The sequence below is a fragment of the Lynx canadensis genome, chromosome A1 (genome assembly GCF_007474595.2).
Source record: "Lynx canadensis isolate LIC74 chromosome A1, mLynCan4.pri.v2, whole genome shotgun sequence".
NCBI lineage: Eukaryota > Metazoa > Chordata > Mammalia > Carnivora > Felidae > Lynx > Lynx canadensis.
In genome coordinates, this window is record NC_044303.2 from 137180817 (window position 1) to 137207871 (window position 27055).

The following is a 27055-nucleotide window of genomic DNA, read 5'->3' on the forward strand; positions in this document are numbered from 1 at the left end:
GTAAAACCCTTTCAAACAGATAAAAGCCAACTGAAATTTGCTATCAAACTTGCCAAATATATACATTCTAGCCCACACAATTTTTTTTTTTAATTTTTTTTGTCATTTAAAGAGATATTCTCAAGGCCAAGTAATAAATAAAGATGAATTAATTTGAATTTACTTTTCCAAAAGATTTTTAAAACAACGAAACTGCATTATTAATTGATTTTTAAAACAAACCTGGGTTGACTGCTGTCAGCTTCCCTCAGTTTGTGTTTCTATGAGCAGCGTTCATTTGGTGTTGATGGTAGTGATTTCATGCGCAAGAAAAACTTGCATTTTTAATTGTTGGAACTGTAACTCACAAGCTTCTGTTGTAAGTCAGAATTCTTTGATAGGCCTAAATATGGACATCCTAACGGCTTTAGCTTACATTCATTAAAATGGCTAGGTATTCATTAAAATGAGTCCGTTTAACCAAATATCAGTTTGGCTGATTCTCATCACTTGCCTCTACAAGTAAAACTGGACAAGTGATGGAATTCACTGGTGGTTTTGACTCTGGGGTGACAGTCTTTAATGATCCTATGGAGAAAGGAAAGAGGATTAAATATATAGGATCCAGCTGGTATTTTAAATGACTTTATAGTAGTGGTCTCAACCCAACTGCACATTAACATCATCTGCGATGCTTTTATTTTTTATTTTTATTTTTTTTCAACGTTTATTTATTTTTGGGACAGAGAGAGACAGAGCATGAACGGGGGAGGGGCAAAGAGAGAGGGAGACACAGAATCGGAAACAGGCTCCAGGCTCTGAGCCATCAGCCCAGAGCCCGACGCGGGGCTCGAACTCCCGGACCGCGAGATCGTGACCTGGCTGAAGTCGGACGCCCAACCGACTGCGCCACCCAGGCGCCCCTCTGCGATGCTTTTAAAAGATGGTGGTGCTCAGACCCTGCCCCAGTCCAGTGAAACCAGATTCTGGGGTATGGGGCCTGGGCATCAGTATTAAGCTTCCTAATCGATGCTAATTATGCAGCTAAGGCTGAATAACCACTGCCTTAGAATGCTAGTTCTATTACTGTTTCAAAAAGTTTAAACCTTCTAACCAGAACAAGTCAGAAAACCATCTCCTCAGACAAAGGTGCCAGGAAGGTTTTGGGTTAATCTGAATCTTTACTTTGCTTGGGTTCTCTTTCTTTCTTTTAAATATTTATTTTGAGAGAGACAAAGGCAGAGAGAGAGAGAGGCAGAGAGAGAGAGTGAGTGAGCAAATGGGGGAGGGGCAGAGAGAGAGAGAGGGAGGGAGAGAGAATCCCAACCAGGCTCCCTGCTGTCAGCATAGAGCCCCACGTGGGACTCAATCCCACGAACTGTGAGATCACGACCTGAGCCAAAATCAAAAGTCAGTCACTCAACCAACTGAGCTACCAAGGTGCCCCTGCTTGGGCTTTCTGATTTAGACCAGGAGTTTAGACAGCCGGATTCCCCTTTCCCCAGTCTGGTATGTCTTGATTGGCTAGAGAAAGCCCAGTCTTTCTGAACCTTTCTCTTGCCAAAGTTTGGTAGCCAACCTTGCCTAGGGAGAGATGTCTCACTTTTCAGAGTACTGTGCTAGGAGAGAATACAGCATTTCATCAGTTTATGAACAAGGTTGAGTTCTGGGGGCCTTGGAGATCATAGGAGGTTAAGATCTGAATCATTTACTAAGTCAAATGTTGGGGTTTAATATTCAGCTTTGAGTAGAGTTGCTATCACATGAGATCCTAACATGGATTACTAAAATTGCTTAACCATGGTTCGCCAAATGCAGAGGATTCCTTTTGACTTTCAAAATCTATTAGATCACTTTCCAAATTAGGGTGCACATTAGCAGCTTTTTGAGGAGGAATATTACTATCTAGTTCCATCTTTTGGGAAGGTCTTTAAACTCTCTTCCTTTCTAATGGGTTGTCCACAAAGGGAAACCATGCCATTCAACCATGTTGTATTTTCTCAGGTTGCCAGTGTTAAATGCCCTATACAAGAGAGAGAGAAATGTCCAGTGCCCCCTTTGGCATGTCCTGCAGGACCTCCTTGGGGAATGAGTAGGGAAGGAGTACCAGACCAGTGGGTCTCTTTGCATTTCTGTGACCCTGGCTTTTCTCTTTGTTTATTTACCAAAGGACCAGGAAACACCAAGCCCTCCAAGCCCTCAGCTGTGCCTCCAGGCCCCCCTGTGTATTTGGACCTGTGCTATATTCCCAATCACAGCAATAGTAAGAATGTTGATGTCGAATTTTTCAAGAGAGTGAGGTCATCCTACTACGTGGTGAGTGGGAATGACCCTGCTGCTGAGGAGCCCAGCCGGGCTGTCCTGGATGCCTTGTTGGAAGGGAAAGCCCAGTGGGGCAGCAACATGCAGGTAAGAGCCCTGGACAGTATCTGCACTGCACATGGAGCTGTGTCCAGAGGCAGAGGGAAGGAATCATGTTTATCGCATAAGGTGCCCCATGGGTCTGTCACACATGAGATATCCGGAGGATGAAGTGGATTTCACACAGAGGAGACAGTCTAGAATATTATTCTTGGCACCACCAATAACCATGCCTGGGGGGAAAGCCACTTCACCATCCTAAGGCATAATTCACTTATCTACAAAATGGGCCCAAGACTACTTGCCCTTCCCCCTAATATACCAAGAATATGTGTGTATGAGTCAAAATGATATTTCCATGTGAGGGCTACTAAGGAACTGTCTTTACTACTTTGTGTTTCATGAATAGACCAAAGCTGGGGGCATAGCCATTTAGAAAATCACCTGTCCATGTGAAATCCCACAGGAGGAGCACTGCTGACATTGGTCCCCAACAGGACACTCCTAGCTCACAAACATCCTAACTTGCTGTGAACCACTGTGTTATTTTGGCTGTGACCTTCGCTTATCTCAGTTTTACCTGTGATTTTGCACTGCCACATAGTAAAATGTATTTGCATAATATTAATATTAAATAGAATTATTTGGTAGTTAACTATATCAAGTCCCATGAGAAGCACCCAGTGGCCTCCTAATGAATATTACATGGAATTTTTACTATTCAAACCGGTACCCACCCACCATCGCCATCCGCGCGCACGCGCGCGCACACACACACACACACACACACACAGATATGAATCTTTGTTCTCAGGATGAAGTATTAGTTACACACAATTGGGCAGCACTGATAACTAAAGCTCCTGGATTTAATCCTCCGTATCTTTAATGCAAAATTTACCAAGTGAGTTAGAGGAAATACAAGCAATTCCACCTTAACTGAAGCCCTTCTTCTCTTACCACTAAAGAATTGAAAAACTGATGATGAGTAAAGATGAACTAATTGACTAGTCCTGAGTTGCTTTTGGTTCTAGTCTTCATCTCTCCCAGAAAAACTTCATTTTTTGCAGCTTTATTTTGATTCCTGGAAAATGTAACTTGAAAAGTCCTTTGTATGTCTGGGGAAAAATAGAAAATTTTCCTTTCTTCCCCCTTTTTCTTTTAATGGTCTAATACCTTATTATTGTCTTACTTTTTCATCTCATTTCTGGCTCTGCCCTTAAACAGGTATTTTCTCTCTCCCTGCAGGTAACCCTGATCCCTACCCATGACTCAGAAGTAATGAGGGAATGGTACCAAGAGACCCATGAGAAACAACAAGACCTCAACATCATGGTTTTAGCCAGCAGCAGCACAGTGGTTATGCAAGATGAATCCTTCCCTGCATGCAAGATTGAACTGTAAAAGCCAAGGCCAGCCACACCACAGGATTTGAACTTTGTTTCCAGAAATTCTTCAATTTGAAACCACCTTTTCTAAAACGTCGATTCATCTAAATAAGTCACCGAACTGTTACCTGCCAAACGCTATACTGTGTCACGGTGATGCAAGTCACTAATATTTCTTAGTTTTTGCTGATTGCTAAGGGAAGTAACAGTATTCCCACAGTAGGGTTCAAGTTACTGCAAAATTACCTACCCCAGTTCATCTCTGCTAAACATTTGGAAACCATGCACTAGCAAACCCAACTGACTTCTGCTAGGTAGAGGCATTTGTCTTAGAGAGAGCGAGAGCGAGAGAGAGAGCGAGAGAAAGAAAGAGCGCGCGCGCACAATGAGAGAGAACACAGGAGAGAGAGAGGATGAGAAAGAAAAAGAATGCAGGAGAAGGAGACGGAATGGTAGAGTGCGGGTGAGATACCCAGAGAGAAAGAGAGAGAGCAAGGTGGGGTAAGGAGGAGAAAATAACCAACGCTTAGGTCTGCATTTTCTCAGGCAGTCTGTATTCTGTAGTCTACATACTAAACATTCTCAACTTGTGTCAGTCTGAGTCATCAAAAAGGTCTTAATTTTCTAAAACAGGTTAGCTGGAAGGAAACAAAAAGAACAAAACTCGTTATGAGGGCATGTGAGATTTTCACGCCTTAATTAAGCTCCTTCAGTTTGAAGGCTGCACACTGACATAATGTAGTGCATGTAGACTGGATGTGCGAGTGATTTGAACCCCATTCAGAACTCTCAGACTCTTCAGACACACGAGTAGATCTAAGGCATGCTCCCAGCATTTGTCCACCCGGTTAGTCCACTCTGAGTCGATGAACCTGCATGCAGAAACACCCAAGTCCACCCCAATTAATAAGCAAATACCAAAGCGGTTGGGAGTACATACGGTAGACAATTTGCCTTAGAAAGTGACTTGAATGTACAAAGATACTTGATGCACTTAATTTTTTAACGTGAGACCGCAAGTTTATAAAACATCCGTGTAGGATTATAGATACTCCAGTTAAAGGAGCGTGTGCGCGTGTGGGGGCCCTAGAAGCTGATCTGATTGGTGCAGTGGTTTGATGCTGAGTCACGTGTGTTGACCTCCACCTCAGTGTACCTGTGGCCCTCAGCCAAACAAGTTGAGCCTTTCATAGCTTCTTTACTACTGCAAGTTCCAAGACTGAAATGGCTTCTATGATCAGAACTGGGAAAACAGCGAGTCTTATGGTGGAAGAGGTTCTCGGCAAGTGTACAGTATTTACCTTCCTTTGTCTTACGTTGGCTTTTTGTTTTTGTTTAGTTTTCCATTAATTTCAGCATAATTATGGGAACAAGTGTACAGAATTTTTTTTTTTTAGATATGTGAGAACTTTTCATAGATGAACTTTTTAACAGGTGTTTTCATTTACAGGAAAATGCAAAGAAAATTTCAAGTGACAGTCTTTTTTTTTTTTTAAGTCTTTCATAAGACAAACAATGAAAAATGTTTTTTGAAGTTCTGGTGAGATTGAAGTCTGATATTGCAGTAATATTTATTAAAACCCATAACTATCAGGAATAGTGATACCTCCCACCCCTTGATTCCCATAACATAAAAATCTGAATATGTGTTATTTGAGAGTGGGGGAGAATAGCATGGTAGGCTACTTTTCTAGGCCTTTACATCACCCAGTGGTATTCTACATACTTCTTTCAAGATCTTTAACCATGAGGTAGAAGAGCCAAGACAAGATCAAAGAACCCTAGCAAAAACTTGCTGTGGGATTTCCTTTTCTGGAAAAAATGTAAAAGAAATAATTCATTGAAAGCAAATGAATTCCCATCTCCTACGATTCATCACGTAGAGTTCAGAGATCATTTCCATCATTGCCGTCATTGAACTATGAACCTGGAAGCCAGATCATGATTAAAACTGACGTCAAGTTTCAAGTTGCAGATCAATGCACCCAGTGTTCGGATGTGGCAAACTTCTCAGTGACAACTGTGCTGTGCTCTGTCACGTTGTGTTTCCTGCAGACTCTTAAGATCTATGGAGTAGTGAACAATGACCTCATTTTATTTTCTATGTTAGTTATTTATTTCAAAATTAACATTTTAGTTTATTTTTGTCTGATAAGTGTATGTTTTGCACTGCTAACTACTATGAGGGTTTAAACAATGCTTCTTCAGGGTCCCTTCACTGAGGACCTATGCAGTCTACTTAATGCTGTGAATTACATTTTTCAAATGTTTTAATTTTTTTAAAATTAATATTCTATTTTTTTTAGGCTTCTCTAGAAATGCAGCTTTTATTTATTACCCCACTTCTTTCAAATCCTTAAGAACAACACATTGATAAAGGGTACAAAAACGTAACACAAAATGGAAAACTCATTGTAAAAAAATGGATTGAGTATAAACTTTACTTCAAACTTATTTTATGAGACAACCTAAGATACTCATGATAGTAGTTATTTAATAATTAGTTATTAAGTTGAGTCAGTTGGATCCATGTAATACATGGGAAGAAAAACTGATTTCCGGCCTTCTTGCCAAATCCAGACCGCTGGTTGATTTTTCTTTGATAGAAGAGGGAATTATTTTCTGACTTCCCAAATTAAAGTTATTTAACAGGTGCATTATTTTGCTTTTTAAAAAAATACAAACATTTATAGCCGATCCTCGATAATAAGCATTCTATCTTACTCTTCTTTTTTTCTTTTTCTTTTTTTTTTCATTTTTCTTTTTTTCTTGCTATGGGCGTTAATGGGAAAAATATACAAAAGCTGGCACTGGTCAGCTGGCTCTTTTTCCTATGAAATAGATCAGTACCTTTTTCTACCCATTGTTCTCGGTGATGACCACAGAGCTTGAGTGTACCAGGAAAATCAATTAAGTGCATTGCAGGTTTGCTCCTGTCTTTCCAGACACCTTTCCTACCTGTGTGACTAACCTAATTTTGCTAGTTCCATAAATACACAATTAGTTTAGTAACACCCATCACAATGTACCATGTACATTCATGGTGAGAGCTAAGGATTGACACAGACTTCTAGGAGCTTTATTCATACTGATTCTTTAATCCAATTGTACAGATTGAATATTTGCGTGAAAGGAATTTACACTCTGTTTAAATGATGAGACTCCATCAAGAGGACACTCATGATCATGAACTTTTTGGTAGTATTCTTAAGCAAAATTCTACAGAGACTAAATGTTAGAGATGATCCTCCACTTCCAATTTTAATGAATTCTATCCCCTTTCTCAAAACCCAATCCCCGTGCATGCTTTCTCAGTCTTGTGGTGGGACTGGATACAATGACTGACCCCCCCCCCATGCCATTTTCCATGAAGTTCAAAAAAAAATTTTTTTTTTAAACCTTACATATCCTAGTGAATGGTTTCCCCAGTGTATATGAATGTTTTAAGTGTCTCCAATAGCTTATGCAGTTTAGGAGCTTTTCAATACTCATTTAATAAGATTCAGTCATTTGCTAATGAAAATTCTACCACCTTCCATTTTCTGTTACCAAATTTCAGCTCTCAGGAGCTGCTCTATAATTCTGAAATTGCTTTTCTTGCCTCTTTAGTCACCTGTCACAGGAGGTTCTTGCTCGGTAATGATATTGTAAGTTAGATTAATAAGTTGTTTCTTCTGTTTTTTTTAATTTTATTTTTTTATTTTTTGTGTGCTTCAGATTTAGAAGATTTGTTTCCATTTGAAAGGAACTGTAAGCTTTTATCTTCTAACCAACTGAACAACACACCAAAAGCAGCCTAGGGACGAGCATTTCTTTGAAAGCAATTAGGTTATTCACCTGGTATTCAAACTATTTACTATTTTAAGAATCTGACTTTATTAATTTAAAAGGCAGCATCAAAAACTGAAAAGGAAGGGAAAAAAATAAGTAGCTTCTCTGCACTCGTTTGGAGCTCCCCAAATGGGAGCCATCAAGATGAGGCATCAAGACCGGGCTGCCCTTTCAAGAACACCATGCAGCGGCCGTTCAGAGTCCTGCTTACCCACGCTGTACGCAGCCCTCTTTCCGGCCCCGGAAAGTCTTGAGCCTGGCTGAGAAGCACCTCCACTCCTCTCTCTTGTTCTGAATGGTGTTTGTGTCAGTCTGCAGCTGTGTATGGTATTATGTCTTATAATCCTGCATCACTTCTATCCTATCCAGTCATATCTAATGTAGAAAATTAGTTTTCAGTGAAAGTAATATGTAGTGCTTTTATGATATTTGTGTGCAATATCCCCTCTTCCATTGAGGATATTTGATGTAAAAGAAAAAAAAAAAAACTCAGTTCCACAATAAAATACAAAAGTGGCAAAAGTTCATGTGTGTGCTGTGCTGTCTTTTGTGTCCTGAGTCGGGCTCATCAGTTGGGATTTGCCACCCACAGTAGGAGAGGGGGGAGGGCGGGGGGGGGGGGGACACATTCATTCATGAGGGCTGACTGTCTTTTCAGCGGCCCCCTGGCTTTTGGCAAATTGCAGAGAGGGCCTTGCTACCATTTCAGTAACTGCTAACATCGTTCCCTTTTCTAACCAACCCCTAGAAAATGTTGGGGCCTAAGGACAGAAAATGGGAGGTGAAGGAAAAAGATAATTACCATTACTGCTTAAGAAGAACAAGTAAATAGACCAGTGTAGATGAAGGGGTTATTGGGAGGGCTTCCTATACAAAGCAAAAAGCAGGTTTTGATCTTAACTCTGCCACAGCCAGCAGCCTGACCTCAGTCACTTTATCTGTCAGAAGTTCCTTTACTTACCTGTAAAATGAGAGGATTTGACAGGATGGTCAAACTGGATAAATCCCTCCCGAGACTGACTTTCTGGGGCTCTACAAAGCCATCATATTCAGTAATTACATCCAATACCTTATCTCCCTCTTGCTTTCTTGTTCAGTTACAGAATAGGCTTATATAACTAACATAATACTCTGTCGATTTGACTGACACCCAAGAACTAAAAGCTGTTTAGGAAAAGTGATTATAAATAACAAAGGGTATCTGAAAAAAGAAGGAATTCCTCTTAGTCATTCAAATGATCATTGTACCTTCACTCTACCCAGTGGTGGGTAATACTGTGGGGATAAAACTTAAGTGCTGCCCTAAACTGACTGCAGTGACAGGCTTCTGAAATTCAAGGGTGCGCCTTGGTGACATAGGAGGAGCACCAGAAGTGATGTCTAAGCTGAGACCTGGAGTGTGCGTGCATGGGTGTGTGCACATGTGACAGCACATTCTAGACAGAGGCAACAGCTCACACAAAGGAGCAGGAGCAGTTATGTTGGGCAGCTCACTCAGCTCACATCGGCAGAGTATAGAGTAGGAGGCCTTGGCATCTCCATTTCCTCCATGTGGCCGGAGAAAATATGCCCACGAATGCTCAGCAGAGATCTCCAGGACACGGTCCTGTCTTCAGAGATGATCCTTTGGACTCAAAAGGCTATAGCATCCTGTCCTGAGTCAATAACGACGTCCCTTTGTTACATACACTCCTTTTGATCTTAATATTGTGTCTCCAAAAAACTATGGGACTTTACTGACTGGCCCCATTAGAAGTTGCTGTTTGGCAGAAGGAACTCGGAAATGCCTCCAGAAGTTCAAGGGTTAAGTAGGTGAGAACTCAGGATGGAAAATCATCATCAAGAGGTTTTAATTACATCGGTCATACTAAACATAGTTATTTTCTATTCCACTGCCCAACTATTCAGTTCCAGGAAGTGTCTGGCCAGATCCTAGGGTGCGGGACCATGTGGGTTAGCCCAGGTCTGCCCTAGTTTGGGCACTGCAAGTCCTGCATCTCAGGAAGGCGGCAGTCCCAGGGAACCCCCCAACCATTGTTCACACTCCCCAACACTCTGTGTGTTTATATCCCACTCCCTCCAGACCCAGGCACAGCAGGGATGGAGAAAGTTAATGCCCTTCCAGCTGGTCCTTTTCTAGACATTGGACGTAGTAGCTTCCTTCAGTTTTTTTCTGGTCTTCCAGGCAAATCAGCAAAGGTCTGGTAAGGTACTGACTCCACCTTCTCTCTCTTTATAATTATAGTGCGAATTCCAAATGTTTCTCTGTGTCCTTACAATGATCTTTCAATAAACTCCTCACTCTTGATTTCTTGGACTCTTGCATAATCCCAGATCACCATTTCCTCTTTGATCTTATCCTGTGCATCTTGAAAATCTATTGGAGTCATATATGCAGATTGACTTTTGGTCACCCCAGGTTCCTTTAATATGAGCAGTTCTTCTGGGTATTTCTCGGGGGGGGGGGGTACCTGGCAGTGTTTTCACAGATGATGCAGCATCATAATGACGCCTGCTTCCTGGGGTGATCTCACCATAAAAAACAGGCACAGCTCCATTTTGTGGCTCAGACTCTCCTCAGTCAAACCCAAACTGCATGTTACTGTAATGCAGTCTCATGGATTTGAATGCCACATGTAAGCTGATGACTTTTACAGTTTGTATCTCCAGTTTGTACCTCTTTGGTCTCCAAACTCATATCCATCTGTCAATTAAGAGCCCCGTGTGAATGGCCAATAAGGACATTTAAAATAACCCAAATCAAATTTAACATGCCCCCAAACAAATCCCTAATTTCCCCAAACTCCTTCTCTCCCTAGGCTTCTCTACCTCAGGAAATGGCAAAGACATTACTCCACGTTGCTCAGATAAAAAATCTCAGGCGAGTCTGTGGATTCTACTTTCCAAATTCACCCAGTCCTACCCCTTCTCCTCACATTACTGTAACTACCTTTGTCTAAGCCTGCCATTTCTCTCCTGGATTACTGCAGTAGCCTCCTAGCTGATCCTCCTGTCTCCGCATTCACTCACCACAAAGCAGCTAGACCAGCAAACCCTCTGAAAATGTTACATCAGAGCATGCCACTGGATCCTTCAGATGAGTCATCTCAGAGTGAAGGCCAGCACCCTTCCTAATGGGCCAGGAAGACTTATAGCATCTGTCCCTTCCCTTACCCATCTCTCTGGCCTCTTCTCCAGCTCCTGTCCACCTTACACTTTCCACTCCAGCCACACCGACCTCCTTGCCAGTTGTCTGGCACTCTAGGCGGGCTTCCATCTGGGCTCTGGTTCCTCTGTCTGCTGCACCTTTCCACAGGTAACACTGTGATTCTCACCCTCACCCCCATGGATCTTTCTTCAACAGTCATCTTCTCAGGAAGGCCTTCCCTACCCAGTGTTCCCTTCCTTTCCTTGCTTTGTCTCTCTGCCACGTATTACCACATGACATTATTATGTACTTATGAATTAACTGTTGCCTTCCATAGAATGTATGTGCCATGAAGGAAGGGATCTTGGTCTACTTTGTTCCTTGCTGTATCCTCAGTGACTATTTTAATACTGCCCGACACATAATAGGTATTCAATAAATATTTGTTGAATGAATGAATGTACTTAGACTGGCACAGTGGTTATATGCTGTGATTGTTGGAAAGTGGGTTTGGAATCGGACAAATTTTGGTTCAAGCACTGTGAACCCACTTACTAGTTGTGTGGGCCTGGGCAAGTCATACGAGCCTCAGTTTTCTCCTCTGCAAAATGAGGGTAATAATCCCTGCCCTGCTAGGCTGTTGTAAGTAGGTGGAATTAAATTAGGTAGAAAGGGGCATTCACAAAGAGGAGTTGTTGAATGTAATTTTTGTAGTCAAGATGGGTGCAACAATAAGCCAGAGCCTAGGAAACACAGACATCCTAAAGCGGCCCAGCATACGGTTATTGGAGGAAGATTTTAATGGGCATTGGTTTTACTCCACATACTATTTTAGGCATATTAACCAGGGAGGGTATTTTAAAGATTAGAATTTTGCACTCTGCAGAGATGAAGGATCGTGGAAACCAAAAAAGCAAGTGACATTCTCTTATCACTGGGTCCATCAGAGAATGTACTTCTTAGAAATCCTTTATAAATCTTCCCTGTAGTCCTTGATCTAGCATTTAAATCCTAACATGGAATTTATTTTCAGATGCTTCTTACAAGAATAAACTTTGTTTTCTGAACATGTCCAGCTCAGATCTGGAATCCCTAACATTCATATATAATAAACACAGCCTAAGAGTAAACAGCCTAAGAGTATTAAACAAAGATCCCAGTGGTAACCGCCACAATCTCAGGGGCATTGCTACTATCTTTTTTGGACTTCCTTGACACCATACCATAATAGCATCCTCATGGCAGTGTGCAATGTCAGCAAAAAGGCCCACTCAATGGGGGGAAGGAAAGGTTATTTTCAAGCTAAGAAGCTGTTACTTAGAATAAAAGGCAATTTCCCTGGCATAATGATGTTGAAAAGCATTCCCCATTTTCTAAGGTAAGATTTTATAAGTAAAAAATTTATCATTGTCAGTGTTTGAAAAACTCAGCTCTGACGATTAATTACCATTTAATGAAAATACCATCACACCACATTTTCTGCTTTTATGATTCACTATAGCCAAAGCTCTCTGAGCCCATTTCAAACTTCATCCCTTCCTCACCACGCACTCCCAGCAAGGTTACTGGGTGCAATGGTGTTGAGTCCCACTGACTCATAGGCCATATCACTGCAGATCCCCAGTTATATATTGCCATACAGCAAAATCATACAAATCATCATTTACTCTTTTCCATAATAGACTCTGTTTAGGAAGAATAATGGCCCACCCTATATTACTGCGTATTTTATACTCATTTAGATAAGAAACTTATTATTTTATTAGTTAAATATTAAAATAATTAGATATGTTAATTATTTTTTTTAGCTTGAGAAATACCATTTGTAAATGAGCCATTTGTACACACGTGCCCGTGGATGCCCTGCTCACACACCCTAGGCCATGGCTTCTGACCTCAGGGCACTACTGACATTTTGGACCAGATACTTCTCTGCCATGGGGGCTGTCCTATTGCATCGTACGATGTTTAGCAGCATTTACTCACTAGATGCTATTTGATTCACAGTGAAAAAATGACTTTAATAAACAAATTTTGGGGGCCTTTGACTGCATGTAAAACCTACAACAAAAATACCACGCACGTATCTGATATCCATGGCCAGCTACGAGGTATGAAAACAAAATGCAAAGTCTGGTGCCAAGGCAACAGAGCCCGAGAGGAGAGTAGGGCATTTCGCTGCTGCTCAGCAGTTTTCATGCTCTCCACTCTGGTAATACTGGAAATCAAGTGCGACAGGGACAGATGGGGAGGAAACAGAAGGCCAAATTATGAGCTGAAGTATTAACAACATGCTTCAGGCCGTGATGGTCAGTAATTTACTGAGCAAAGGGGCCTTCTGATTTATCTTGAAACTTCCTCTGGATATAAGGGAGTGGCTGAAAAAGCCCAGCCCCTGATCAACTAAAATGTCACAAGTGACTTTTGGTCATGACCTTCTACCTAGGTACGATTCAGCTTTGCCCACCCACAAGACCCTGCGTTGGACGTGGCCTGCAGGTATGGATGGACGTAACACACAGGGTGGGCAGCAGTGCCAGCCAGTTTCCTCATTCAAGAAAGGGATTGCTCCGGCCTCCGTCACAGGGCTGCTTGAGGTGTCGGCACAGTTAGTTCTCAAAAAATGTTACCGGGTGTGGTGCAAAGTCTGATGGAAACGAAAGGTTAAAAATTTGTTGTTCACAATCAGAATCACCATGCTGATGGTGTGACTTCCTCTCTCCCTCCCTTCCCACAAAGATAAAGAATATACCAAAATAATCCCAGAACATTTATTTCCACAGGTTCTTGATTAAAAGAGCACGACCTTGAATAAAAGTATACCACTGTACTTCCAGGCAAATGTATACAGCAAGCAGGAGCTGCCCCTGACCCCTTTCACAGAGAAACTTCAGGAAGGAATTACCACTCCCTGGGAGGTTCACAGTTAATGTCTCCTATGCACTACAAGCCCCATCCTGCCTCTCGTTTTCTCCTATTTCTCCAACGGCAATGTGTGTTCACAAGTTGCACATGTGTGCATGCGTGGACACAAAAGGCTCACTTTACCTCCTTGAGGAAGGAGCTGAGACAATGCTTTGGAAAGAAGTTACCCCAACGTGATGGAGAAGCCAAGCTCAGGAGGCTTCAGAGCTAGAGTTATCTTTCTCCTCAAAAATGCTTCCATTCTAAAAATGTTACTGTGGGTGCCTGAAATTTGAAAGCCAGTGGGTTCATGGTGTCATGTTCATTCCTGTCCTCAATTTCTTCCCAGTTTAGGTCTGCAGAGCAGAGACATGGGGGAGGGAGAAAGTGAGATGTGTGGGTGTCCCACACCTAGCTCAGGCTGGGAGGACACTGAGGGGGAGGAGGCCTCAGGACGTGCAGTTTGCCTGCTGGGGAGAGAGGCCACTCAGAAGCCTGTGCTCAAGACCAGGCTGTTCAAACACGGCCTCTCCCTCCACCACTGCTATGTATCAGGGACTTTCAATATTCAACACTGATACCTGACCCCGGAAACCCCACCATAAGCCTTGATAGCACCTTTTTAAGGTGTTTAGCTGGGGCTTCAGTCTGATCACCTGCCACTCAGAGCTCAGCAGCCCTCCTAGGCATCTGATGGGAAGTCACAGTGCCTTAATATGTTGAACACTGTGGCTTTCTGTCACAAGCAGCCTGCTTGAGGAAAAGGAGACGACGGGCAGAGGAAACTGAGGCTGCCATCATGGTCAGCAAGAATCCTAGGACGGGGCCTAGTGAAGTTCCTCTGTGGGGTCTGGAGGCCTGAGGGCCTGTTAGGCAGATGCCTTTGCTGCCCTCCGGGCCTCATGCTCCTGCTTTGCCTTCTCCCTCTGCTCCTGTTCCCTCTGAATCAAGTGTACCCGTTCCAGATGCCATTGCTGCAGCTTCTGCTCATAGGTTGCGATATCCTCTGCTTCAAAGGTGGGGAGCTGTTCTTTGACGAGCTGGATGGTCAGAGTCAAAGGACTTTCTGATTCAACTTTGCCCAAAGCCTCAAGCTTAGAATGTAAGTCCTGTTGGAAGCGAAGAAAAAAAGAGGGGATGGGGTGAGGGAGGAGGGTGCAGGTGGGAGAATACAAAGAGGAAAAGAGATTAAATCACTTGCAAAATGTCCACACGTTCTGCTTACAGGCAAAGGCACTTTGCTGGGAACATGTCATGCTGCCTTTCATCTAGGCACTGTTAGCATTTACTTTTTTTTTTTTTTTTCAGTCCAGCAATTTTGCTAAGATGCACCACATGTGCTCTCTCTCCCTTCACTCACAAACGGTAAATGGAACTCCATATGCTGTGATTCTGTATGTAATTTCTTGTTTTAAACCACAAAGACAGCACGAGTATAACAAATCTACATTTCCACTCTGACTTACACCAAACCAAGCAGCCAACTCCCAGAGCAAAGAACTCTTAAGATGCACACAAAATGGCAGAAGCAGCTGATAAACTGGAGCTAGCCGGTCTGTATCTTTTCCTTCTGAATAAGTGAGATAAATGCTTGTCTACCAGCATTCCCTTCAAGAGATGGAACCCAGTGCAAGGAGTTGTTTTTTTTTTTTTTTTTTTTTTTTTTTTTTTTTTACTAATGGCATGCTAAACAGCTCCCAGGAGTCCTTGCACTATTATAAGCTTCCACCTGCTGTGTTCCATTGCAGGTCAACCTTTACAAACTGACTGCTCACAGCTCCATCTGAAATGGCATCTTGGTTTGGTCGGTATTATATTCCTGGAGAAGTGAAGTACTAAAAACACTAATACACTTAAGTGCTTCAGGATGTAGATCATCAAGAGAGAGTCACTAATGGCCCCAGCTCTAGCTTAAACCACACCTCCCCATGTTCCAAAAACAAATGCCATTCACTGGCTTAGGTGATGAGGCCTGCTCCAATAAGGGGAGGAAGGTGGGCAGAATGCATGTGTCAAGCCGTGGCTACAGGCCTAGTGTGATGGGTAAAGCCTATGAAAATGGACCCCGAATTACCTGAGACTATAAAAATCAGGCAACAGGAAGAAAAGGAAATGTACAATGAAAATTATTTCGTTCTGGTATCACTTTCCATGTGGTTTGAGGCCAAGGAGACACCTTGGGACACCAGAATGACAACTGAAATCTGAGCCAGCAAACTTCTGTTCAAATCCCCCATCAGTCACTTATGGGCAAGTTTCTCTCAGCCTGGTGTCATGTAAAGTAGGAAAAGCAGCACCGACCCGCAGAGCCATAGGGAAGATAAATGAAATGCACTGGTGCCTAATACACGGCTAGCAGCCAATAAATATTTGTCTCTTTTTGTTTTGCTTTTCAAAAAAATGCATCTGTCGAAGAATGAGGACTAAGAATTTAATGCAGCACAGATTTCTACTCTCTTGAGATTAAATGTAAGAAACAAGAGAAAGAGGTGGTCATCTTGAGGAGTGTTGTGGCAGCCTTGGTCAATATGAATATGGTAGATGATAAACTATGGATGATTTTTTGTTTGTTCTTCAGCCTTTTTAAATCTGCAAAGTTAAGAGAAACGAACAGGTATGTAAATTCGTAACTTAGCTGCCAATTCTCTGTGTACCTAATATTAACCTTTCTTTCTTAGTTTTCAAATTATAAAAGAGGGACACTGAACGATGACTTTACAGAAGTACCAGGAGAAACAGCTGCTACAAGTACAGTGGAGTCCTCCCTATAACACGGGGAAATAGGTATCCCATAGCTGGTTCAATATAATTACTGAACAGATCTAAGTGTAATAATCAGGAAAAATGACACCTGTCTCAAAATGACACAACAGGTCAGCTGGCACGGATGGGAAGGTTTTCTGTTTCATGCAAAGAATTCTCCTTTAGACAGCATATTTTTCTCTTTGCACTAAATATATTAAAAACAAAGCAAGGAAGAGGCCAAGGGGTTAACCTCTGAACATAGCTCTTCTTCCCTGACTCTGATCACAGAGGATTTGGGGACATACAGTTGAAAGGTACCAATGGCAGCTTGAGCGCTCAGATCTGTTCTGAAAAGACACGGTGGAAACTTGTTCACCTCTTCCATGCAGTCCAAGTAAGTCTTCTCAGGGCCTGAGTGCACAACTCAAAGCCAAGCAACAGAAGATACTGGCATCGAATCTCCATCGTACTCAAATTTGGCTTTTTTATTTCTACTTTGGTTTTTGGGTTATCGAGCACATTAGCGCAATATAGAGAAATGACCAGATCCTTTCCAGCTGGGGAAGGAGTCAGGTGACTGCTCTGAGGCGGCAAGCTATTACCCATGCATCAGGCACATGTCAGGGATGAGTGGGTAATGACATGCTGCCCCAGTGACAAAACTGTGACTGATTAGCTCACGTACAAAAAGGAGCATAAAAATTCCATTTATTACTTTTAAGACCACTTCCTGTTTGAAGCATGATTTTTGATGTCAGTTTTCATGCCTTTGTGTGGGACACTGATGCATGAAAGGGCTGCCTATCATGACAGAAAAGAAGCACGCATAATGCACAGCTCAGAGGGGCTCAATTCTGCTATGACGCACCTTAAATCGTTCCAGGTATTGGGGAAGCTTGGACTGTTCAGTTTCCTCCACGTCCAACTGCTCCACCAGTTCTTCTGAGCCCTGGCTGTCTTCTTCTTGGGGCTGTGCCTCTGAAGACCCACAGGCTGGAGCAGTCACAGCCTTTAGCGCTCTGTCTAGCACATCCAGCTGTGGAGAGGACAAAGGGGCAGGGACTAAGTATCCTGTGAAGCACCCTGAAAACACACTGTTAAGAGAGGGTAGGGAAGGGATAGGAAGGAACAGCTGGGATCTGAAGACTAGTGAACTCTTTCTCTTATAAAATTATAGGAAATAGACACGGTTATATGATTTTACATGAGAAACACCCTGTCAGATGGCATGGACAACTTAGTACAAAACAAATGGTACAGATCAGCAAGCTCAGAATTCTTTGTATATGAGTCAGCACAATGGCATTTGATTTCACCTTTAGTCAACTGGGCAGGAATCCAAAAATTATGTTCAATGGGTACTCAAAGTAATCCCTTTTCCAGGTCATTCTTCCCCAACCAGTTTGGAAGTGGGAGAAGGAGAGAAAAACTGCCACAGAGCGCAACCAACAGAGGACCATTGTGAATGTGCGCAAGAGAGCCTCTGAATCCAGGCCAAGCACTTCCTTCACAGAAAGACTGTGGCTCGCGAGGTTTCTGTAAATTAGGGAGCTGCACAACCCTCATAAGCTACTGACAGAGACTTGACAGGCATACGTGAAATCCACAATGAGGTGATCTCTGTGACTTAGAAAGTAAATAAATTATAAAACAGAGGGTTCCTTTTTCTTTTGGCCTGTCGCCCACCACATTCACTTTGGAGCACACCTTCCCTTAACCCACCGAGGGCCTAATCATTCTACAACCTCAAGGTCAGCATTAGCACCTACTTAGATACCAATTAATCCTACCATGTCACATTAGAACAAAAATCTAGGAAATACTCCAAGTCTTTTAATGCCATTACTACATTATACCCACACCTAACACATATCCCATTCTTGCTGACATCCGAATCATATTCCTATTAAGACAGATCACAAAGAATACAAATCTGGCTTAGGTTGGAAGGACTAATTTCCCTGGCAAAGGATTTATGTATAATACTGTGTTTTTTACCACTAGAACTGACTACAACAGGGTTAAATATGAGTATGTATTTAGGAATGTGGATGTTCTGTTACAAATATCTACCAAAGAACATGATGATTCACTAGACATCAGTATCTGGTCAATACAGGCACCAGACTTGCATATCTTCATGATGAAAATGAAGCCAAGGAGTGAGCCCTAGTGACTGGAATCAAGGGAAAACAAAGAATGAGCTCAAAGTTAACTTTTACATCCTGGTAATGCAACAACCAACGTCCATCTAGGCCTCCCTCTGAAGATGTAAACGGCTTGGACAGGAGCGGACACTGGCTGTCTGTGGGGCAGGAGGCTTTCATGTGGCTCTGAGATAATACGTTTCCTGTGGGCTAAGTCTGGTGGTTCCAGTGTCAAGAGTCCTAGGTGACTGAGAGATGCGCTGGGGCCATAGGGAGACAGTGGCCCAGTCCAGGTAGAGTGAGCCCCTGAGGACTCTGCAGGGAACGTCCGACCCACATCCTCCAGCACCGTGTGTTCACCACAGAATCGTTTCATAGAAGCAAAACAAGACTGTGCCATCTCTAGCCCCCAGATTCCTCTCTTGAGGGCTTTTATGGGGGATAATAATTGCCATGCAGTCTCCCAGGGCTACAAGGGTACAGAAAGGCCAAAAAATAAGATGAAATATTAACCTCTCTTGAGTTTTACTGGGGGAGAGGGTGGTAGTGTGGGCAGTGTTTTACTGAACTCAGTTTAAATTTCAGGAGACAGGGATAGTTTTCTTCCACACACTGAGCTAGAGAGTCAACGCTACCCTTATTCTCTAATACTTCTGGTCAGGAACATTGAGAATGTGTGCTGTTTTTCATTCCCTTTCCACTGGAGAAGTACATGATTCTACAGAAGTACAGAAAGGAGGGGGAGGGGAAGAAAATGAAAACAGATTCACAGCCTGGCTCACAGGGAACAGGAGACGGCTAAAGCACACTGAATTAGAGCCGAAGGACGTACCGCTTCTGCACACAGCTTCCCGTCCTCCGGGGACGAGGCCACCTTCTCCATCACTTGAAGGGCTCTGTTGAGGTAGCCGGGTTGCCACAGCAGAGGCATGTTATGGTACACAGCCCGGAGCCCTCGCTGCAACTCCACCTTCCCTGTGGCCAAAAAGAACAATGAAGATGGCTCAGGCATGGCTTCCCACTACGTTTGAGGCTGAGGACTTGAAAGCAAAGTGAATATGCACCTGGCAGCTCTAGAAATCAAGAATCATTTCAAATATGTACCAAGAGCTTCATCCTGGCGAGTGACCTGGTGCCATGTCAGATGGATGATGAAGAATATGGTAAATTCACCAAATCCATTTTTTAAATACGAAACTGTACAAATTTGCTTTTTTTCTTTTGCACTTGGGCTGGTGGAAATTATCATGAGGCTGTATGAATCACGGGGCTGAGGGAAGTTTAGAGAGGTTGATATATCTGTCTCTTTAAGTGGAACTACCCTTATAAAACGAGTCAAACAACTGAAATACTATTTTTGTTTCAAGAACAAAATCTTCCTCAGAAAAAGAATTCCCACAATTCTCCTACAGTGAAAATCTCGTCAACATATGACAACTTTCCCTGCCAGCAAATGTTTGACATTTTTCAAAACGCTCCAAAACATCCCATCGACTGTCCTTTATTTGAGCTTCATCGGTACTTAAGCCATAAAGTCTGCATCATCCTTCTTGGATCTTGGGACATGAATGTTTTTCTTGATTCCTCAAACCGTCACAAGTGGAGCTCCAGACGTGGACACCAGACACCAGGGGCCTCAGGTGGGGCGAGGGGCTGTCTCTGTGTTCCTGGGGAATAGAAGCCCTCTCTGCACGGATGGCCAAAGTCACCTTGAGCTGCCAGGTCTTAAAGCCACCTTAACTTATCATTCCTGGGAAGGAGGATTGGGAGGGCTATAGTAGGGCAGAAATAGACAAAGCTTATCAGGTGACAGCTAATTTTAGACTTTAAGATACTTGGGGCTGGACTGCAGTCACATTCTGGGAAAGCTGCTTCCACTGGGGCCGGGTGAGGCCGTGCAGCACATGACGCAGTGAAAGCAAAGAGCTTTTCATCTGACAGCCACCAGTCCTGAAGCACCAGGGCCTCTGTGCAGAGACAGTGGTGACCACATACATTTTCTTAGTCCTGACAGCTCTCTAAATAATTCACATAGTATAACAGTTCCGAATGATCACCTGAAGGCAAAGGCAAAACGCATAAGCCAACAGCAAAAGGAGATGGCATATAAGGAGAAAACGATTTTATTTTTTATTTAAAAAAATTAAAAAAAATTTTTTTGTTTATTTATTTTTGAGAGACAGAGACAGAGACAGAGACAGAGCACGAGCAGGGGAAAGGCAGAGAGAGAGGGAGACACAGAATCTGAAGCAGGCTCCAGGCTCTAAGCTGCCAGCACAGAGCCTACGTGGGGCTCAAACCCATGAACCATGAGATCATGACCTGAGCCTAAGTTGGATGCTTAACCAAATGAACCACCCAGGGGCCCCTAAAATTTTTCTAACATTTATTTATTTTTGAGAAAGAGACAGTGTGAGTGGGGGAGGAGCAGAAAGAGAGGGAGACAAAGAATCCAGAGCAGGCTCCAGGCTCCAAGCTGTCAGCACAGAGCCTGACACAGGGCTTGAACTTGCAAACTGCAAGATCATAACCTGAGCTGAAGTCAGACACTTAACCGAGTGCGCCACCCAGGTGCTCCGAGAAAACAATTTTTAAAAGAGTGGTCAATTTCTTTTGCTAGTATGATAGCCAATTGATAAACTCTAAATTCCTCTCCCTACATCAGTCTATATTAGAATCAGCACCCGAGAATGCCACACTACATTTTGTTGGTGAAGATCAATTTCAAAACTGCTAAAACTTTGATGATTTTCATAAAACAAAGGTAAGTCAAAGCAGTGCATGGTCAAGAGAAGGTACCTTCTGAAATGCCTGTCTACTTAAGACAAAGAATGGAAGAACAATGAAATAATATGCATTTAAGAAACTCTGTAAATCAGGACACATTTTATGCACACTTAGGTTGGATGTTAACTGCCCTGATTTCATACAACTCAGGTTCTGAGGCTTCGATCTCCTGACCTGTCTTTCAATTCAGTCAGGGAATGAAAGTAAAGCAACCAATCCCCAGCTTGGCACAGTCACACTGTGCCAAATGAACCTCTCTGCTTTCTCTAAGTGTTACTAGACATGCTGTCTGAGCTTCCCTTCCCTCACCTGAAAACGATACCAAGGATGCGAGTTCAACCCTAAGTCTTGATTTCTTACCTCCTGGACTTCAGGTCTAAAAGAGACAGAAAGATCTTTGTTAATACTGGGAAACATTTTACTGGCTGGCTGGTTTTCCCAAGAGAAGGCCAGAACTTTCCATTCTTTATCCCTTCCTCACATTGATTACCACAAAATATGATCCAAAGCCACCAGAACTAGTTTTCACCTTACCAGTGGTAACAGGTTTTAGAAGCCTCTTTACTGTCTCTTAAGGCATAAGCCCATAAGTGTAAAGCTACCAAGGTCTATTTTTATGTATAAAAATGAAAGCTGTAGCATATGAATACAATCATACATGATATTGTATGAATAAAGCTGTATGAATAAAATCATTAGCACACTGAAATCAAAATAAAAATTTATTACAAAGTAGAAGACTGCATCCGTTTTATCCACGAAGAACAATATTTGTAAAGATCACTTAGCTTACCAAGAAGTGCATAGCCATACAACTGGGAACTCAACCCCACTGAGTTCTTTTGCTTTAGGCCTGGGAGTAATAGCGATGCACCAAAATTCCTCTCCTCTTCCCACTGCAACAGAATAAACCAAATCATGGTCCAGCCAAGCAACAAATTTGATTTTTAATGATTTTTAATGGGGGGGGGGGGACATGTTATATAGCATTAAGTAAAAAAAACAAAAAACAAAAAAAATAACAAAATAACAAAGCTATAGGTTCACTATGATCCTAATTTTATAAAGAGAAGATATTTATGTTTAATGAATAACATAGAAAAAAAATACCCTCTGTTTACAGATTTCTGGGTAATGAAATTATGAGCAGTTTTGGTTTTTTGCTTTATACTTTCATTATCTTCCACATTTCTGGCAATGAATAAGAGTTCCTTTTGCAATCAGAAAAGCAAAACAAAACAAAAATAAAGAGTACACTCTGGACCAACAATGCCTTGAGACAATCAGTAAAGATTACACATGCTGTCAGCCCAATGTTCATTCACACTGCTATAGCATGCTGGGGCCAGCTTTTGAATTTTAAACAATTCAGCAATGATAAGACTCCTTCTACTTCACAGTGTAAAAATAAATACAACTATTAGGTTGCTTTTAGATAGATTTGTGCCTCTTAAAAATAAATTGGACAATCAGAAACACTTAGTGATCATTTCTTTCAACTCAGGGTGCAAAATTACACTTCATTAAAATTGGAGTTTTTTGAGACATGGAGTGGGGGGAAGGGGCAAAAATACAAGCATTGCTGAGCCTGCTACAGGGCAGCAAGAATAGTGAAGAGGGCTTGCACAGACTCTGGGCTCAGAGGACAGCCTTGGCAACCATCCAGACAATGAGAGCTGTGATCTTCCTGGTGCCATATGGGTGCACGTCAGCCAGGGCCCTTGTCCTGGCTTGAAAACAAACAACACAAAGCTCAGGGTGCCCTGCGCTGGTCTTTGCAGTCAGAGGTCAGGAAGGAAGCAGAGAACGAATGAGGCGTACAGGCTACAATTGTAGCCAGGTATAAGCGAGGCACCCTGGGTGTTAATGGGCACCCAAGCCTCTTTCCTGGGAATGGCCTTTGTGTACTACAAGCGTAATTTCTTAAGGTTTTTCTCAACCTTTGAAAAAAGCAAAAATCTTGGGAGGAAAAACAAAGCCTCCTCAGGCACTTGTGCAGCACAGATAAGTAAAAGCTGGTAATTTGAAGACCAGGGCATTTCACTTTCAAAAGCAAATCACCTTAAGGTTTGATTTCCCCCCACAAAAGCTGCATGAAAAGGGACCCAGTGAATAATAAATAAGGAGCCTTAAATTTTTTTTTTCTTTTCTTTAGGGAAAATCATGATCTGTAGTATCTAAATGTGATAGCGGTGAAAAGCCAAAAGAACGGTATCCTTGCTGCTCCAGGAATTGAGCAGGGGTGGCGATGGCAGCTGGAACAGGGACACTTCTGAAGGCACTTTTAGATGGATGAAAACCAACAAACGAAAGTCTTACAGATTTTTTTGGGATGATTCCCTGAAAATAATACAACCACCACTGCTTATATGAGAAGCTATTTATGTGTTAATGTATGAGATCAGGTCTCTTCCAAACCTGTAGCTTCTGCTGTATGTACAAATCAAGGACGATGTCAGGTGCTATCGTACCAGGGTCCTCGAGGTTTTCCTACTTGGTGCTTCCCATTAATACAAAGCAAATCTCATTCTCCCTCTCTCCTCTCCACTCCCCTCCACTGCTAGGTATCTCAAAGCACCACCTACGCTAGCTGTCTCCTTTCTGCCCCTTGAACTTACTCCACAATCCACTCTAATTTCCTTTCCTGCTCCATTATTCTATGGAAACACAGGTTACAATTGAGTGTCTTTAGGCCACTCAATTCGATGAATGTTTTAAAAGTCCTCATCTGACCTACCCTCTCAGAAGCATTCTAAACTATAAACCGCTCTTTTCCTGTGGTTTTTGTGACCTAACACAATCCTGATTGCCCATTTTCCTCTGTGCTTCACCTGCAGAAATTTATACCTATGTATATAAATTATGTCCCCAGTCCAAATGTTTCCATGAAGATCTCAATTTCCCTCATGAAATCTCTTGGTTGTCTCAAAGGCATCTCAAACTGCAATATGTTCATAGCCAAATAAATTCAGTCTTTTTCCAGGGTTCCCCTTGCAAACACATGACAACCTTTCCATCCAGATACACAAGTCAAAAACTGAGATGATTTCACCAGTATGTTCCTGCCTCCACATATAGTTCTCCACCATATGTTATCTGCCTCCCAAATATGTTCATTGGCTACTCTTAAGTCCATACATTCTGGTCCCCACCTGACCATTACTGCCTACTGAGACAACCATAGTTGATCTAATCTCCTAACCACATTATAGCCGATGTATCTCTTCAAAATTCAAATTGGATCATGTTACCCCTTCTTCTTAAAACTTTTCAAATGCCTCTATTTTTAGGATGTACATAATACAGCTTAGCATGAATTACATTCTCCAACCTTACCTCACCCCATGCCCTTCTTACCATGCTCTCTGTTGCATTTACATTGACTGTCTTCCTATCTTTTTCCAGCCCCTTTCTGCTTGTCATGTTTTTTCTGCCACAGGGCTTTTGCATGTGTTATTTCCTCTTTTTGGACTGTTCTTCCTCTCTTCAACCAGTTAATTCCTATTCATCTTTCAAGTATTAACTCCAGAAATATTTCCTGAAGGAAGCCATTCCTAACCTAAGTTTAGGATACAAACAAAAACTCCCCAATATAGACACTTTTCATACAAGAGGTCTTTGTAGACCCATTGCAGCTATAATTTTAAATGCATGTATTTGGTTTGTTTTGCCTTGAATGCCTGTATTCTTTGATTGGAAGCAGGAAATGTTTGTTTACCACTGTACAACCAGTGCCTGGAAATATATGGAAGGCAGCAGTTGCTCAATATAAATTTAACGAACTAATGAATGTGAGCTGGATTCGATGGCCTTTTCAGTTCCTACCCAAACTAGGATTTTCTGATGTTACATTGGAAGTTGAGGGTAGACTGTAGGGCCAGACCGCGTGGCTTCTCCAGGTGGCTTCAGCACCTACTAGCCGGGTGGCTATTATGTAACATCACTGTGCTCCAGTCTGCTCATCTGCATAGAGTTGTGAGGATTATATGCATTAATAAATTTAAAACACCAAGAACAGAGCTTGGTGTAAAGTGGGTACTATATTAATATTGGTTACTGTTGTTACTGTTGTTATTCTTAGGATAACAAGAAACAATGATTAAATAGCCTTATCTAAGAAAGGAAAATGAAACTTGGTCTTCTGGACTGACCAAGAGCAACCTTAGGAAAACACTGATGTGAAGTGAACACACCCAAGCTTGTGGTCAGTTAGCTGCCTCATTGCTTCTCTGATATGCAAGTCCCACTGTCAGTGAGAATCAGTTATCCAATTCTGAATGTCTGAGGTGCATTCAGCTTAGCTCAAGTTTCAAAATGCGCCTAAGGACTTTCGCTTGAGATTCTTTCAAGTGAAGGGACATCCAGTTCCACGCTGTCAAAAGCCAGTCACTAAAATGTACAGAAGGAACACTCATTCCTGGTTGTTTGGGGTCTCAGAGCTGTATATCAGATGGCTTCTTTCAGATTCTGGTGGCAAGGGTTTTCTCCAGGAACCTCATCCCTACTAAAGAGTTACTGTATGCTTCTAAGGCTCTCAGTACTACTTTACGGTCCATCACTTACACTGAAGTCTGTCTTTTTGGCCAGGCAATGGTATAATACATAGAGGGACAGAAGCTGAGTAGAAGGCACTTCAAAGGCTTCTTGCAGCATGATCTCGAAAACCACGGATAAAGCATCTGGCAAGAAGACCAAGTAAAGAGAGGAAATTAGTTTCAGGTAACATCTCCAAATCTGTATTTAACTATAAACAGTCTTAAAAAGTGGGGCATGAGAGGGGTGCCTGGGTGGCTCAGTCAGTTAAGTGTCTGGACTCCAGATTTTGGCTCAGGTCGTGATCTCACGGTTCATGGGTTTGAGCCCCACATCAGGCTCTGCACTGACAGTGTGCCGAGCCTGCTTGGGATTCTCTCTCTGCCTCTTCTCTCTCTCTCTCTCTCTCTCAAAAATAAATAAAACTTTTTTTTTAAAGTAGGGCATGATAGAAAAACAAACAGAATTAAGAAGCAAAAAATGTGAACTCTGATTCTAGCTCTTCCACAAACCAGATCTTTCCAAAGTCTTTACCTTTCTTGTGCTTATTATTATGTACTAAGTCAGGTGCTTTTTGCACCAATCTTTTCAAGGACATTGAATAATCTTAATTTCTCTTAAATCTTTCCAGTATCATCTTCATAATGATTACCATTTGTCCCATCTACTTCAAAAGACTGTTGGACAGTCCATCAAGATAGTACATATAAAAAATGCCTCATAAATTGTGAAGCAAATTTAAGGTATCATGTCCATCAGCTGGAGGAGCTAAGGCATACAGAAAGGAGGCAAATATATTTTCCAGGTCACCCTGACAAGCAGAGCAGAAGCTGGGTTGACTGCCCCATTCTGTGTTCCAGAACCTTCTCCCTGTTGGGGCAAAAGAAGACAAATGCTGGAGAGGATTCTAAATCCCACGTATTGTTTTAGAGACAGAAAACTGATGGCTATAAAAAGGATAATCAGGCTCAGTTTAAAAAGACTTGAAACACTGGAAAGAAAAATGCTCATTCAGAAACTATAAGGCCCTGACTATAACACACAATGTTTCCACATGAATGCTGATCATAGAAGTTCAGACCTTGAGCAATTTTTATTTTCCTTTAAGATTCTACAACATAGATGGAAGCCAAGACAATCAAGTTCAGACAATTTCTTTTCCTTAATATTTGTTGTTAAATTAGAGAATGCTAATATTGGTTTAAAATATGGTGCCAGCACATAACATAGGC

The 27055-nt window shown here is 42.2% G+C and overlaps 2 protein-coding genes across 4 annotated transcripts in view; one reads left to right on the forward strand and one right to left on the reverse strand.

Moving 5' to 3' along the window:
- Window positions 1–3873, forward strand: part of MAP1B (microtubule associated protein 1B) — a 96985-nt gene extending 93112 nt beyond the window's left edge. For both annotated transcript variants that reach the window (XM_030322679.1, XM_030322687.1), the window contains 2 exons: window positions 2150–2388; window positions 3589–3873. In XM_030322679.1, the coding sequence (XP_030178539.1) occupies window positions 2150–2388; window positions 3589–3744 (395 nt within the window). In that variant the 3' untranslated portion in view covers window positions 3745–3873. The remainder of the gene's footprint in view (window positions 1–2149; window positions 2389–3588) is intronic.
- A 3240-nt stretch (window positions 3874–7113) lies between these two features.
- MRPS27 (mitochondrial ribosomal protein S27) overlaps window positions 7114–27055 on the reverse strand; it is a 93955-nt gene continuing 74013 nt past the window's right edge. For both annotated transcript variants that reach the window (XM_030322699.1, XM_030322707.1), the window contains exons 7-11: window positions 25854–25969; window positions 22084–22186; window positions 19336–19478; window positions 17225–17392; window positions 7114–14720 (exon numbers count right to left, since the gene is read on the reverse strand). In XM_030322699.1, coding sequence (XP_030178559.1) covers window positions 14481–14720; window positions 17225–17392; window positions 19336–19478; window positions 22084–22186; window positions 25854–25969 — 770 coding nt within the window. In that variant the 3' untranslated portion in view covers window positions 7114–14480. The remainder of the gene's footprint in view (window positions 14721–17224; window positions 17393–19335; window positions 19479–22083; window positions 22187–25853; window positions 25970–27055) is intronic.